The sequence below is a fragment of the Pristis pectinata genome, chromosome 5, assembly GCF_009764475.1.
Source record: "Pristis pectinata isolate sPriPec2 chromosome 5, sPriPec2.1.pri, whole genome shotgun sequence".
Taxonomy (NCBI): domain Eukaryota; kingdom Metazoa; phylum Chordata; class Chondrichthyes; order Rhinopristiformes; family Pristidae; genus Pristis; species Pristis pectinata.
The window spans coordinates 55,877,097-55,890,192 of NC_067409.1; the positions used below are offsets into that span (position 1 = coordinate 55,877,097).

Here is a 13,096-nt window from a genome sequence, read left to right on the forward strand (position 1 = left end):
CTGAACTGCTTCCAAAGTAAATTTATTCCTTTTGAGGTAAACAGACCAAAACTGTGTTGTACTCTGTACGTGGTCTCACCAATGCACAGTTGTATCAAGTTTTCCATATTTTTCTGCACATTTCCCTTAGCAATAAAGGCCAGCATTCCCTTTGCCTTGTTAATTACTTGTATTTGCATGTTAACTTTGTGTTTTGTGTACAAGGATACCCAGATCCTTCTCTACTGCACTGTTCAATGGTTTCTCTTCCCATTTGAGCAATATTCCTATTTTTCCCAAAATGAATAACCCCTCATTTCCATCTATCAGTTTTGCCTGTTCATGTGACCTATTTATATACTGTTTTATGTACTTGGCATCCTATTCGCAACATGCTTTCCCCATTCATCTTTGTATTTTCGGGAAATTTGCAAACAATTCACTCTCTGTTCAGGTATTTGCAATCTATATTAATTAAATGAAGCCCCCCACACTATGGCATTAGTTATAATTTATTAACCAGAAAACAACCCACTAATCCTGTTTATAACTCAATCCTTTATCCATGGAAATAGATTGCTCCTCATGTCACAGGCACTTATGTTGTATAGCAACCTTTTATGTGGCACAATATTGACTGTCTTTTGAAAATCCAAACACATGGCAGTTAACCTTTAACACCCCATGAGTTGCATTTTGGATGAGTAGAGGGACCTTGTAATACCTACTCTTAAGGTAGAAGGACAGATAATTTAAAAAAGGCAAAGAGGTTGCTTTCCTGTATCAGCTGAGTCTACAGTAGAATTTATGCAATGTATGTTCAACCACAGCTTGAGTACTACAGGCAATTCTGGTCACCACATCACAAAAAAAGATGTGATGGGGCTTGAACAGGTGCAGAGTAAGTTTACAGGAATGTTGCTGGGAAAAGAAAATATTGTGTGGAAAGATTATACAAGCTGGGATTGTCTTCTTTGGCTTGGAGGATGCTGAGGAAAGACTTGAATGATGCCTGACTGCATATAATTGAGGCACCTTGATGGATTCTTATTTAGCTGAGGGGTCAAATGCCAGAGGCTTTGGGTTTAAATTCATTGGTAGAGGGGTTAGAGGAATGATGAAGACAGATCTTTACATTTGAAGTGATAGAGGTGTGGAATTCATCATAGTCTGCAGGGTTGGTAGAGGCAGAAATCTTGAGGTATAAAGGGGCATGATATCTTGGTATTTTTGTGTTGTCGTTATCTAATTCACGATAGTTTACTGTAACAGTACTGGGAAATTATTCTGTGCTGGTTTTGTATCATAATATTATTTCATCTCTAGATGGCAGTGTAGTACCAGTGATCAGAACTTACTTTATCTGGAACTTCAAGGTATTTGTAGCCAACTTGTACCCTGAATTATGGGTTCTGATGTGTTGATTTTAAATATCATGCTAAACAAACTGGTGGACTGAATTGGCATAGGAGTGCTTTGAGACTATATTGAGGTTTAGTAATGCAATATGTAATATTTACTGTATATACTGTGTTCAGTGTTTAAACAGAAACTAGATTTTGCTAAATGCACACTCATAACTAGTATTCTTACCAGAGCTGGAAACCATTCTCTTCAGTGTCTATGAATTTTTGTTGATGTTTGAATAAGAATGTTTGATTCCCTGGGTTTCCTATGAGACCCGGACTTCTTTTTTGATCTGAAAATAGCAGGTTAAAGAAAATGTGCATGATCTTGGGATTTATGAGTTGAGGCATAGAGAGAAGAGCAAGAAAGTCATGATGAGCCTTAATAAAATATTAGTTTGGCACAAATGGAGTCTCGTGTATAGTTCTGAGCGTGACTCTTAAGGAGGTATGTGAAGGCCTTGGAGAGTGGCAGAAGAGAAATACTGGAAAGATTCCAGGAGGAGAGGCTGGAGAAACTGGGTTTGGTCTTGGAACAGAAGTTGTGAGGGGACTTGCTAAGGGTATTTGAGTTCTTGACCCCTCAAGAGGAAACACTCACCATTTTTTTTTTCCTTATCCCACCAGCCCCATATCTTTCCCTTCCTCTGCCCTCTCGATCTGCCCATCACCCACACATTCCTCCCTCTGGTTCCCTTCCTCACCTCCTTTCCTTTATTCCATGGTCCACTGTCCTCTCCTATCAGATTCCACCTTCTTCAGGCCTTGTGTCACTTCCACCTGTCACCTGCCAGCTTCTTATATCATTCCCACTCTCCTCCTCCCCCTCCCTCACCTGCCTATCACCCATCACCCCCCCCCCCCCCCCCCCCCGCTTGCCTGGATCCACCTATCACTCGCCAGCTCTTGTGCCACCCCTTCACCCCAACTATCTGCTCTCTTTCTTTCCAGTCCTGATGAAGGGTCTCGCCCCAAAATGTCAACTGTCCATTTCCATCCATAGCTGCCGCCTGACCCACTGAGTTCCTCCAGGATTTTGTGTGTTGCTTCACACTCCAGAGTTATTTTTAATGTTTTAATCAAGTCACTTTTCACTCTTCTAGAGTCAGATATTCAGACCCAGAAAGCTGAATAATGGTTGGTAGACTCGAAGTTCAACAAATTTGACTGTGTTCCAGCATTGTTTATTTTCTCTACTACTGTCATTCGCCTCCCTCCATTTACACCCCTTCTGACAGATCAGCTGATTACCCAGCATTCAACACCCTCTTAAACGGCATTAATGTCACTTGGATATTCTTGGTTTCTTCCTTATCACCTTCTCGCAACCTCTTCCTCTTTCAACAATTTCAAACGTGCTCCCAGTTCTGACAATGGATCTTTGACCTAAAACATTGATCTTGTTTTCTTTCCACAGATGCTGCTTCAGTGTTTCTAGCATTTTGTTTTCATTTCAGATTTCCAATATCTGCAGTTTTTCTTTTGCTTTTCAACAAATTCTTATTGGCTGCTATTTATATTTTTTATTCATTCAACAGATGTGGGCTTTGCAGGCTGAGTTAGCATTTAGTTGCCCTTGAGAAGGTGGTGGTGAGCTGCTGCCTTGAACTGCTGCAGCCCTTGAGGTGTGGGTATATCCAAAATGTTGTCAGGGAGGGGAAATTCCAGGATTTTGACCCAGCAATGAGAAGGAATGGCAATATATTTCCAAGTGCAGATGGTGTGTGGCTTGGAGGGCAACTTCCAGGTGGTGGTGTTCCCAAGTTTTTGCTGTCCTTGTCCTTCTACTTGGTAAAGGTCGTGGGTTTGGAAGATGCTAAGGAAACTTGGTGGGTTGCTGCAATGCATCCTGTAGATGGTACAAACTACTGCTGCTGTGTGTTGGTGGTGGAATGAATGAATGGATGGGGTGCCTAGTAAAGTGGGCTGCTATCCTGTATGGTGTCGAGCTTTTTGAATGCTGCACTCATCCAGGCAAGTAGAGTATTTCATCACACTCCTGACTTGAGCTTTATGCATAGTGGACAGGCTTTGGGGAGTTGGAAGGTGAGTTACTCACTGCAGAGTTCTTAGCCTCTGTCTTGCTCTTGTATCCACATTGTGTATATGACTACTCCAGTTCAGTAATTCCCAAAATATTAATAGTGATACAGTTAATATCAATATTAATTATATCACTATTAACTAGTATACTTTTAAAAGATTGTCAATTATTTTGAAATACTTTATGGCAAAAACATTTGTGCAAACACTTAACTTGATTCCTTCAACATTTTTGTACCTCCTTGATCATAACTTGATTGCCAGGTTCTGCTATCTGTGTTATTCATGAACTTTATTGGTCTGAAGCAACCAATTGTCAGGGAATAAATTTAAACATAACAGATAATCTTCCATTCAAAATATTATTTTACCTTGAACCTAAATACATCCAACTGTTGATTGCTTAACATCCATTGATGCAGTAATTCACTCAAGGACTCAGTAAGGCATATAGATTGGAGCATTTTGATGCTGCTGTTTATTCTATTCTAAATTCTCATCCAAACTCCATATTGCCACTGACTTGACAGCATAGATTCATAGAATTATAAAGCCTGGAAACAGCCCTTCAGCAACCAAGGTGCCTGTCCACGCTAATCTTATTTGCCTACATTTAGCCCATATCCCTTTCAATCTTTCCTATCTACATCACTATCCAAATGTACTTTAAACATTGTAACTGTACCTGCCTCTACCACCACCTCAGGCAGTTTGTTCCATATTCCCGCCACTCTGTGTGTGTTTGGAGGGGGGGAGGGGGGATCCTTGCTCCTTAAATCCACTTTAAATCTTCCCCCCTCACCTTAAACCCACACCCTCTTATTTTAGACTCCCTAACCCTGGGAAAAAGACAGCAATTACATTCGTTAATATCTAACTGTATGTTGCTAGCAAGAATCCAGATATCACAGATTGCATTTGATTGTCAGATCAGTTTGTTTCATGTATGCATGAGTACTTAAGACTTCTTTTTGGAGGAAAAAGTAGAGTGGAATGTTGTATTTTTACTTCCTATTTCATTTTGATCCTCTGCTGATGCTGTAAGGTATTCATTTATTACCCAGTCATGTTCCTCTGACTCCGTATTCAGATTAAGAAGCACTGAAAGTAGCAAAGGCAAAGTATGTAGTTTCCCTGGGGGACCAAAACTCATTATTGTTATTGACTTCATTACCAAATCATGAAGCACCTAGCTTCTAGTCTAAGCTTGTGCCATCTGGTGAGAATGCCAACAAGGGATAAAACCTACTTAATCGTCTTGCCTGTCTACCTATAACAGATTTATCTAAAGCATTGTCTTATGTTCTCATTGAATAGTCTTCTCAGGAACTATGCATAATGCCTAGGCCATTTAGGCCCTCAAGCCTGCTCTGCCACTCAACAAAATGATCATCTACCTTGACTTAATTTTTCTGCCATATCCCTTGATTTCTTCATTATTTGGAAATCTTTCTATCTCTGTTGTGAATGCAATTGATGACTGGACTTTCACAGCAACCTGTGGTGGAGAATTCCAAAGATTCGCCAACCTCTGAGTCAAGTATCCTCTTTCATTTTGAGATCATAACCCTGGTTTTGACTCCTCAGGAAAAGATAACATCCTCTCTACAATCTACCTTTTATGCATTTTGAAGGCCTTTAAGCATTTTTTTAAAGTTTTGATGAGATTTCATTTCATTCTTATAAACTCAGAACAAAAAGGCCTAGCTTACTCGAGATTGAGATAGAGATTTACTTGTATGACAGATTTGCCTTTCCAGAAATCAGTCTGGTGAATCTTTGCTGCACACTTAAAAGAACCAAAATTGTAGACATTACACCATGTGTAGTCTCTCCAAGGCCCAAAATAATTGTAGTAATGTATCTTTAATCTTGTGCTCAAATTTCTTATAATAAAAGGCTAATGTACCATTTGCCTTCCAAATTGTTTACTGAATAATCCCATAGGCTTTTGGTGACTTCTGTACAGGGATGCATGGGAATAAGTGAAGGAATGGAATTGCTTGGAGAATTGACATAGACTTGATAGGCCAAATGGCTTCTTCCCATGTTGTGAGAACTCTAATAGATTGATTTCAAATCTGATTTCCCTTTTGTAAAACCATGTTGATTTTGCTCAATCAAATTATTTTCCAAGTGTTGCTATCACATCTATTGCAATATTTCTTCCATTATTGATGTCAGGCAAACAAGTCTGTAATTCCCTGTTTTCTTTCTCCTACCTTTCTTAAATAGTGGGGTCATATTTGACACTGTCCAATCTGCAGAAATTATTCCAGAGTCTATAAAATTTTAGAAGATGGTAACTAGAGATCCACTATCTCCACAAGAGCCTCATTCAGCTTTAGGAATATAAAGAATCAGGTCTTTGTGATTTATTAGTTTTTAGGTTAATTAACTTGTCCAGTAGTATTATCGTGTTTTTTTTTCTTATTTCCTCATTTGCATCAGGATCTTGGTTCTCCAGTATTTTCGGGTTTCTTTGTGTTATCTTCTATGAAGGCAAAACAACTGCCTTAATAAATTCTTCCATTTCAGTCTGTTCGGGACCCACATTGGACCTTACTAGTTTTTTTTCCTATATCTATACCTATAGCATCTCTTATCATCTGGTTTTGATGTGTCGTGCTAGTTTACTCTTATACTTTTTTTTATTAATGTGTTTGTCATCCTTTGCTGAATTCTGATATGAGCCTAATCCAAAGGCTTACTGTGATGTGATTTATTACATGGATGTGATGTCAAGAATTCAGGGCCTGCATGTTCCTGTTAGGGTGAAGGGCAAGGCTGGCAGGTTTCGGGGACCCTGAATGACGAGAGATATTGAGGCTCTGGTTAAGAAAGAGAGGGAGGCATACGCAGCGCATAAGCAATTGGAAACTAGTGAATCTCTTGATGATTACAAGAAGTGTAGGAGCACACTTAAGACATAAGTTAGGAGGGTAAAAAGAGCATATGAGAAGGATCTAGCAGGCAGGTGAGCCAAAATGCCAAGAGATTCTTTAGGTATATTAAGAGTAAAAGGGTGGCTAAGGAGAGAATAGGCCCCCTTAAAGATCAGCATGGAACCAAAGGAAATGGGTGAGATTTTTAATGAATATTTCTCTCAGTTTTTACTGTGGAGCAAACAATGGAAATGAATGGTGTTGTCTTGGACCACATAAGGATTAGCAGGGAGGAGGTATTGCAGGCCTTAAAGTGCATTAAGGTGAATAAATCCCCAGGGCCTGACATTCTCAGACCTGGTGGGAAGCTTAAGGAAAAATTGTAGAAGCCCTTGCAGAGATTTTTGCTTCATTTCTGGCCACAGGTGAGCTTTTGGAGGACTGGAGAGTGGCTAATGTGGTACCATTGTTTAAAAAGGGTAGCAAGCACAAGCCAGGAAACTGTAGACTAGTCCGTCTGATATCTGGGATGGGTAAGTTGCTGGAGGGGATTCTGAGGGACAGGATCTACCAATATTTGGAGAGACCGGGTCTGATTTGGACCAGTCAGCATGGCTTTGTGTGTGGGAAGTAGTGTCTGACAAATCTCTTGGAGTTCTTGAAGGAGATAACTAAGAGGGTAGATGAGGGTAGGGCAGTGGATGTTGTCCATATGGACTTTAGCAAGCTCTTTGACAAGGTCCCTCATGACAGGCTAGTCTGGAAGGTTAGATTGCATGGGATCCAGGGTGAGATGGTAGATTGGATTCATGATTGACTCAGTGGTAGGAAGCAGAGTGTGATGGTTGAGGGTTGTTTCTCAGACTGGAGGCCTGTGTCTAGTGGTGTACCACAGAGGTCAGTGCTGGGACCTTTGTTGTTTGTAACTTGTATATTCACATCCAAATTGTTTATATAAGGCATGTTTAGTAAGTTTGCATATGACACTAAAATAGGCGGTGTTGTAGGTGGTGTAGAAGGTTATGACAAATTACAGGGGGATCTTGATCAGCTGGGTATGTGGGCTGAGGATTGGCAAATGGCTTTCAATCCATGTAAATGTAAGGGGAGGAATCGTAGGGCCCTGGGGAGTGTTATGGAACAGAGGGACCTGTGCGTAGTTTGCTGAAAGCAACGTGACGGGTAGATAGGGTAGTGAAGAAGGCGCTTGGTGTGCTCGCCTTCATCAATGAGGGTACTGAGTATAGGAGTTAGGAAGTTATGTTGCCGTTATAGAAGACATTGGTGAGGTTGCACTTGGAGTATTGTGTACAGTTTTGGTAACCCTGTCAAAGGAAAGATGTTATTAAACTAGAAAGAGTGCAGAAAAGATTTATCAGGATGTTGCCTGGGTGACTTGAGTTACAAGGAGAGGTTGTGTCGATTTGGACTTTATTCCCTGGAATGTAGGAGATTGAGGGGTGACCTGACAGAAGTATACAAGATCATGTGGGGCATAGACAGGATGAAAGCACTGTCTTTTTTTCCCCTAGGGAGGAGGTGCATTAAAACAGGAGGACATGGGTTTAAGATCAGAAGCAATTTAAAAGGGACATCGAGGCCGGTTTTTCATGCAAAGGGTGGTGCGTATTTGGATTGAACTGCCAGAAATAGTGGTTGAGGCGGGCACATTGGCAACACTTAAAAGCCATCTAGATAAGTATGTGGATAGAAGAAGATTAGAGGGCTATGGGCCAAATGCGGGCAAATGAGCAACACAGTCGGCATGGATGAGTTGGGCTGAAGGGCCTGTTTCTATGCTGTGTGACTCTGACTCTACAGTTTTTTCTGGCAACTTTACATAATCTTTGCCTTAGATTTAATACTGTCTTTATTTCTGTTGTTTTTGTGTCTTAAAGGAATGTATATTTGTTGTAAATCATGTATTATTTCTTTAAATGCTATCCATTACCTATACACTGTCATCTCTTAAATGCGGCTTCCCGATATCACAACCAGCTAACCCCTCATTCCTTCATAGTTTCCATGTTTAGGTTGAAAACCCTGGTTTCAGGTTTAACTGTATCCACTTTTGAATGATGTAAAATCATGTTATGGTCACTCTTTCCTTGGGTATCTTCATAATAAGATTATTAATTAACCTTTTCATTATTGTATAGTACCAGATTTTAAAATAGGCTGTTTCACCACATACTGATCTAGAAATCCATCTTGCATTCATTCATTACCGTCCATATTGTTGGTAGTAATTTGATTTATCTGATTTGCATATAGATTAAAGTTTCCCCGATTAGTTTATTAGTCCTGTTCGCCTTGAATTTCCTCATTTTTACATTGCTATATGATGCAACTTCTTTATGGAGGTCTATAAACATTTCCACCGTTTTCTGCTCCCTCTGTTGCTGCTTAGCTCCACCTGAACAGATTTTCATGGTCACAGTTAAAAGGCATGCAAGCAAGCCACTGAGTCTGCACTGATCATTAAGCACCCATTTACACCAATCCTACAGTGATCTTATTTTATTCTCCCAATTCTAGCAACTCCCCAGCTTCTACTTCTCATCTAAACGTGGCCAGTTGACGTACCAACCTGCATGTGCCTGTGATGTGTGAGGAAACCAGAGCACCCTGGGGAAATCTGTGTGGTATCAGAGAATGTGCAAAGCCCATACGGATAATACCAGCGGCTAGTACTGAGTAGGAACTGTGAAGGAGCAGCTCTACTAACTGTACCACAATCTGCCAAGCCAAGCTCTGGTCTATTTACTGATGTTATTCCTATTTTATAGCATTACTTTTCTATCTGTCCTTCCTAAATGTCAAATGGCTTGAAATATTTGTTTTCTAGCTTCAGCCACAGTGCAGCAATGTTTCTGTAAAGGCAGTTAGATTGTACCCATTTATGACTATTTGTACTTTTAGTTCATCCACCTTGTTATGAATCCAGTGCTTTTAATTTGACTACCTTAACATTTTTGTGTACTCTGATGCTGTCTGGTGCTTGGCTTTCTGCATGCTTTGTTTTGCTTACTGCATTATTAACTTGTGGCTTTGTCTCTCTCCTTCTGGTCTTTCCTCTGCTTCCCATCTCCCTGTTAGGTTAAACCCTCCTCAAAGGCACTAGCAGACACCCCTGCAAGGATATTTGTTCTGGCCTGGCTTCTACATGGTCCCAGAAATGCTCCCAAAGTCTCAGAAGTCAATAAGTAGCCTACAGCATTTGCAGCTGCCTTCGTTACAAGGAATTAAACAGATGTTGTTTTTTCTCCATCTGAGTTGGATCCAAGAGATGCTCAGTGTAGCTCAGAGAGGCTCCTGTGGTTTATATTCTGCAAAAGCAGCTGAGGGTGGTGTAGAGCTACTCAGCTGAGCTAATTACTGTGAAAATATCCTTAACTAATGAAATGAAAAATTTGTTCTAACTAAAGTCATCAAGTGTAGAATTTGGTAAGCATGTGAAGAATATAACTAACTGACTTTGCTAGCATCATCTGCCATAACTAGTGCCAGCAGTAGAATATATAGTTTTAATCCTTTTGGGACAAAGGGATAATTCAGACAATTTATTGGTATTGCAATTATCTCCCTGAACCATGTAATTTTACTTATTTAATTTCTCATTTTACTGAAGGAAGAACTGAGGGAGTTGAGAGAAAATCCCAGTGACCCTCAAGCAGAGCAAGAAATTATTAACAGTATTGAGGAAATCTATTTCAGCAATGATTCATTTGATGTTGTGGAGCATGAACTGGAGGTAACTATAGCGTATTTATTTTTTAACTTCATTAAATAGACTTTTGAAAGTAACGAGTGTTTTACTTGCTCAAGCATGGTAAACATTTCTCCTCAAAAAATGACTAATTTATTTAAGGGCTACTTTGATTAGCTGCTCACAATTAATGCAAAATAGAAGATTTAACAGTATCTTTGTTACATAGGTTGAAGAAACTGCATGAGGGAGAAGATCAGATAAGCTGTAATATGCTTCTGTTTGCTTATATTTCAAATATTGGCAACTACTTCCAAGAGTCTAGTTCTATATTACAAACAGGATAAAGGATAAAGTCAATGATATATCAAATTCCCTCAAAAGTAACTTTGTGGAGAATAAAATCATTTTGCACTAATCTACAGCAACAGGATATTCTGCACCATGTATTGATCTTCATGTGTTGCTCCACTAATGCAATGAACACTTTCTAATGTTTGCTTTTGCTGGTGGTTGATTGTCTGTCCATAGAAACTCCCATCTGCTCTCAATCTTCAAGATCTAGAAGAGTACAGAGATAAACTGAAACAGCAGCAAGCTGTTGTGAGTATATTATTTTACATAGTAATTAGTTGAAGAAAACCAAGGTGTGTGGTCAAGCCATGGGTTATAAATGTCAACTTGCTCTACATCCTATGTAACCTCTAACAAAGCAATATATTCCACAAAAATAAAGTTTGGCAGTTATATGATAACAGCTTTTGTTTCATAAATTGGAGGTAGAGCTTTAGTGCATCTTTAGTCCTTTCTCCTCGCTTTGGATTAGGTAAAATTCCTGTAGCAAATATGATGAGCAAGTCAGTGTAGTTTTTATTACTTGTTTATAGGAATTTAATGCTGAAGCTTTGGAAGCCAACATATTGAAACTGTATTGCTCAGTGATAAGCTTCTGCTTTGAGAAGTTACTACTTCTGAATCATCGTTGGGATGATGGCATCACTGCAAGATTTATTGCCTAACCCTAACTGATGAATGGCTTTTTTTGGGTATTTCAAGGGTAATTATGTCTAGTCACAAATAAGCAAGTGGGTATGGGTGGCAGTTTTCCATTCCTGAAAGCTTTTAAAGAACCAGGTGGGTTTTTACAATTCCTGAAAGTTTTGTGGATGCCATTATTCTTCCAGATTTATTTAATAAAAGTCTTATCAGGATACAAGTCAGTAACTTGACTACTTTGCTACAGTCATTTGCTTTGTGTTGTTGTGGAGAAGCTCTACAGTTTTTACAATGCGATCATATAACTCCCATGCGTTAGAAATAATCTTAAAAATTGTAACATAAAATTTTACCTTAACTTATGGAAGGCACAGAACATTCTTGGAATATTTTATTTCCTTAAAATTATAGGGATGTGTTCTACAGTATATTGTATCGTTGAAATCTTCAGGTTTATTATCAGATTATCTATCTGAATGTGTGATTGAAATATATTCAGACCACATGGCTTGCATGCATTCTCTAGTGTACACCTAGCTTATTTTGGAGTCAATGCCTTGCTTGGCAGATGGCTACAAGTGATAGAGAGCCTGAAACTTTACTTTTCTCTACTTAAAAGTAAACATTTGTTAAGTTCATTGACCAATGTTGTGTTTAGTTTATTTACTGTTTATCCTATTAACATAAGTAACTCCAATCAAAAAATGTAGCAGATGAGTTTGGAATGCTGCAGACTGTTAATTTTTTGCCTCTTAGTTTCCTAGTTTATAATTCATGTTAATTGCACAGCTTATTTGGAAACTGAAACATAATGCATGCAACGTGGATTAGTAAATTTTTCATAACTAAGTTCTTGAAGTTTCAATTGTAATATTTAGGTAAAGAATCACACTAATTCATGTTACAATGTGCATTATAATAACATGCATTTCTTTACAGGTGTCAAAGAAGGTAGCAGATTTAATCCTTGAGAAGCAAGCTGCATATGTGAAGGTAAAAGATAATGAAATGATGGGTGAATAATCACTTTCAATCAATCTAAAACTACCTTCGGGCAAAAACTGAACTAGGATGAAAATGAAATCAATAATGTGATTATAGTAATTATATATTAGGAGTTTAAAAAATCAACCTTTTTCATTGCTTTTTGGATGATCTTGTAAAATTTCAGCAAGTCACTTTAGATTTGTGCTGAATAACTTATAATACAATATATATTTTTGTGGAGCATGGCATATAGTTTGTGCTCACTTAACTGCACTGAAATAAGAAAATTACTTATTTTCTCAAAAGATGATGATGTTCTTAGAACATAAATAGGCACTGGAGTAGTGGGTACAGCCCCTTGAGTTTGCTTTGCCATGGCTAAGCTGATTGTTGACCTGAATTTTATTATCCTTCCTGTACCATATCCCTTGATTTTCTCGTCATTGATAAATCAATCTGCCTCGGCCTTGAATGTACTTAATGATGTAGCATCCACAGCTCTTCATAGTAGAAAATTACAAATATTTGCAAACCAGTTGAAGAAGAAATTCTCTTGCTTTTCCTCTGCTCTCATCTATTGTATCATCCACTCAGAATATCTTTTTCAATGAGGTCGCCTCTTATTCTTGTGAAATCCAGAGTAAAGGCTCATCTTAATCTTACTTCCTAAGACTGAGTTTGCAACACGCTGAATGAACCTCAAGATTGAATATAACCTGGATTTAAAAAAAATAATGGTAACATAGTTGCCAGGGGAAAGACAAGGTTACTACTTTAAAAATAACTAAATATTCAAAAGAAATGTTATTTATTAAAATTATTCTTGTAGGAGCTTGAAAGAGTTACGTCACTACAAACTAATCTTCAATTGGCAGCTGTGATATGTACAAATGCCAGAAGGTAAGAGATGACAGTTTTCAAAAGCATCATGTTTGCTAGTATTTCTGCAATAATTCTTGAGCATTTTAGATAACTTTATTATGATAGATTACCAAACTAGTTGTTCTAAGAGATTACTGTGAGTTGGCTTATCTTAAATTGGATTTTCAAAGGATAACTTTTATACATAATGTTCCAATACATAAGTTAAA

General features: G+C 38.5%; 1 protein-coding gene across 1 annotated transcript in view; it reads left to right on the forward strand.

Moving 5' to 3' along the window:
* Window positions 1–13,096, forward strand: part of vps50 (VPS50 EARP/GARPII complex subunit) — a 127,901-nt gene that overhangs the window by 11,957 nt on the left and 102,848 nt on the right. The window contains exons 3-6 of the mRNA XM_052015828.1: window positions 9,945–10,067; window positions 10,554–10,625; window positions 11,958–12,011; window positions 12,835–12,905. Of these exons, the coding sequence (XP_051871788.1) occupies window positions 9,945–10,067; window positions 10,554–10,625; window positions 11,958–12,011; window positions 12,835–12,905 (320 nt within the window). The remainder of the gene's footprint in view (window positions 1–9,944; window positions 10,068–10,553; window positions 10,626–11,957; window positions 12,012–12,834; window positions 12,906–13,096) is intronic.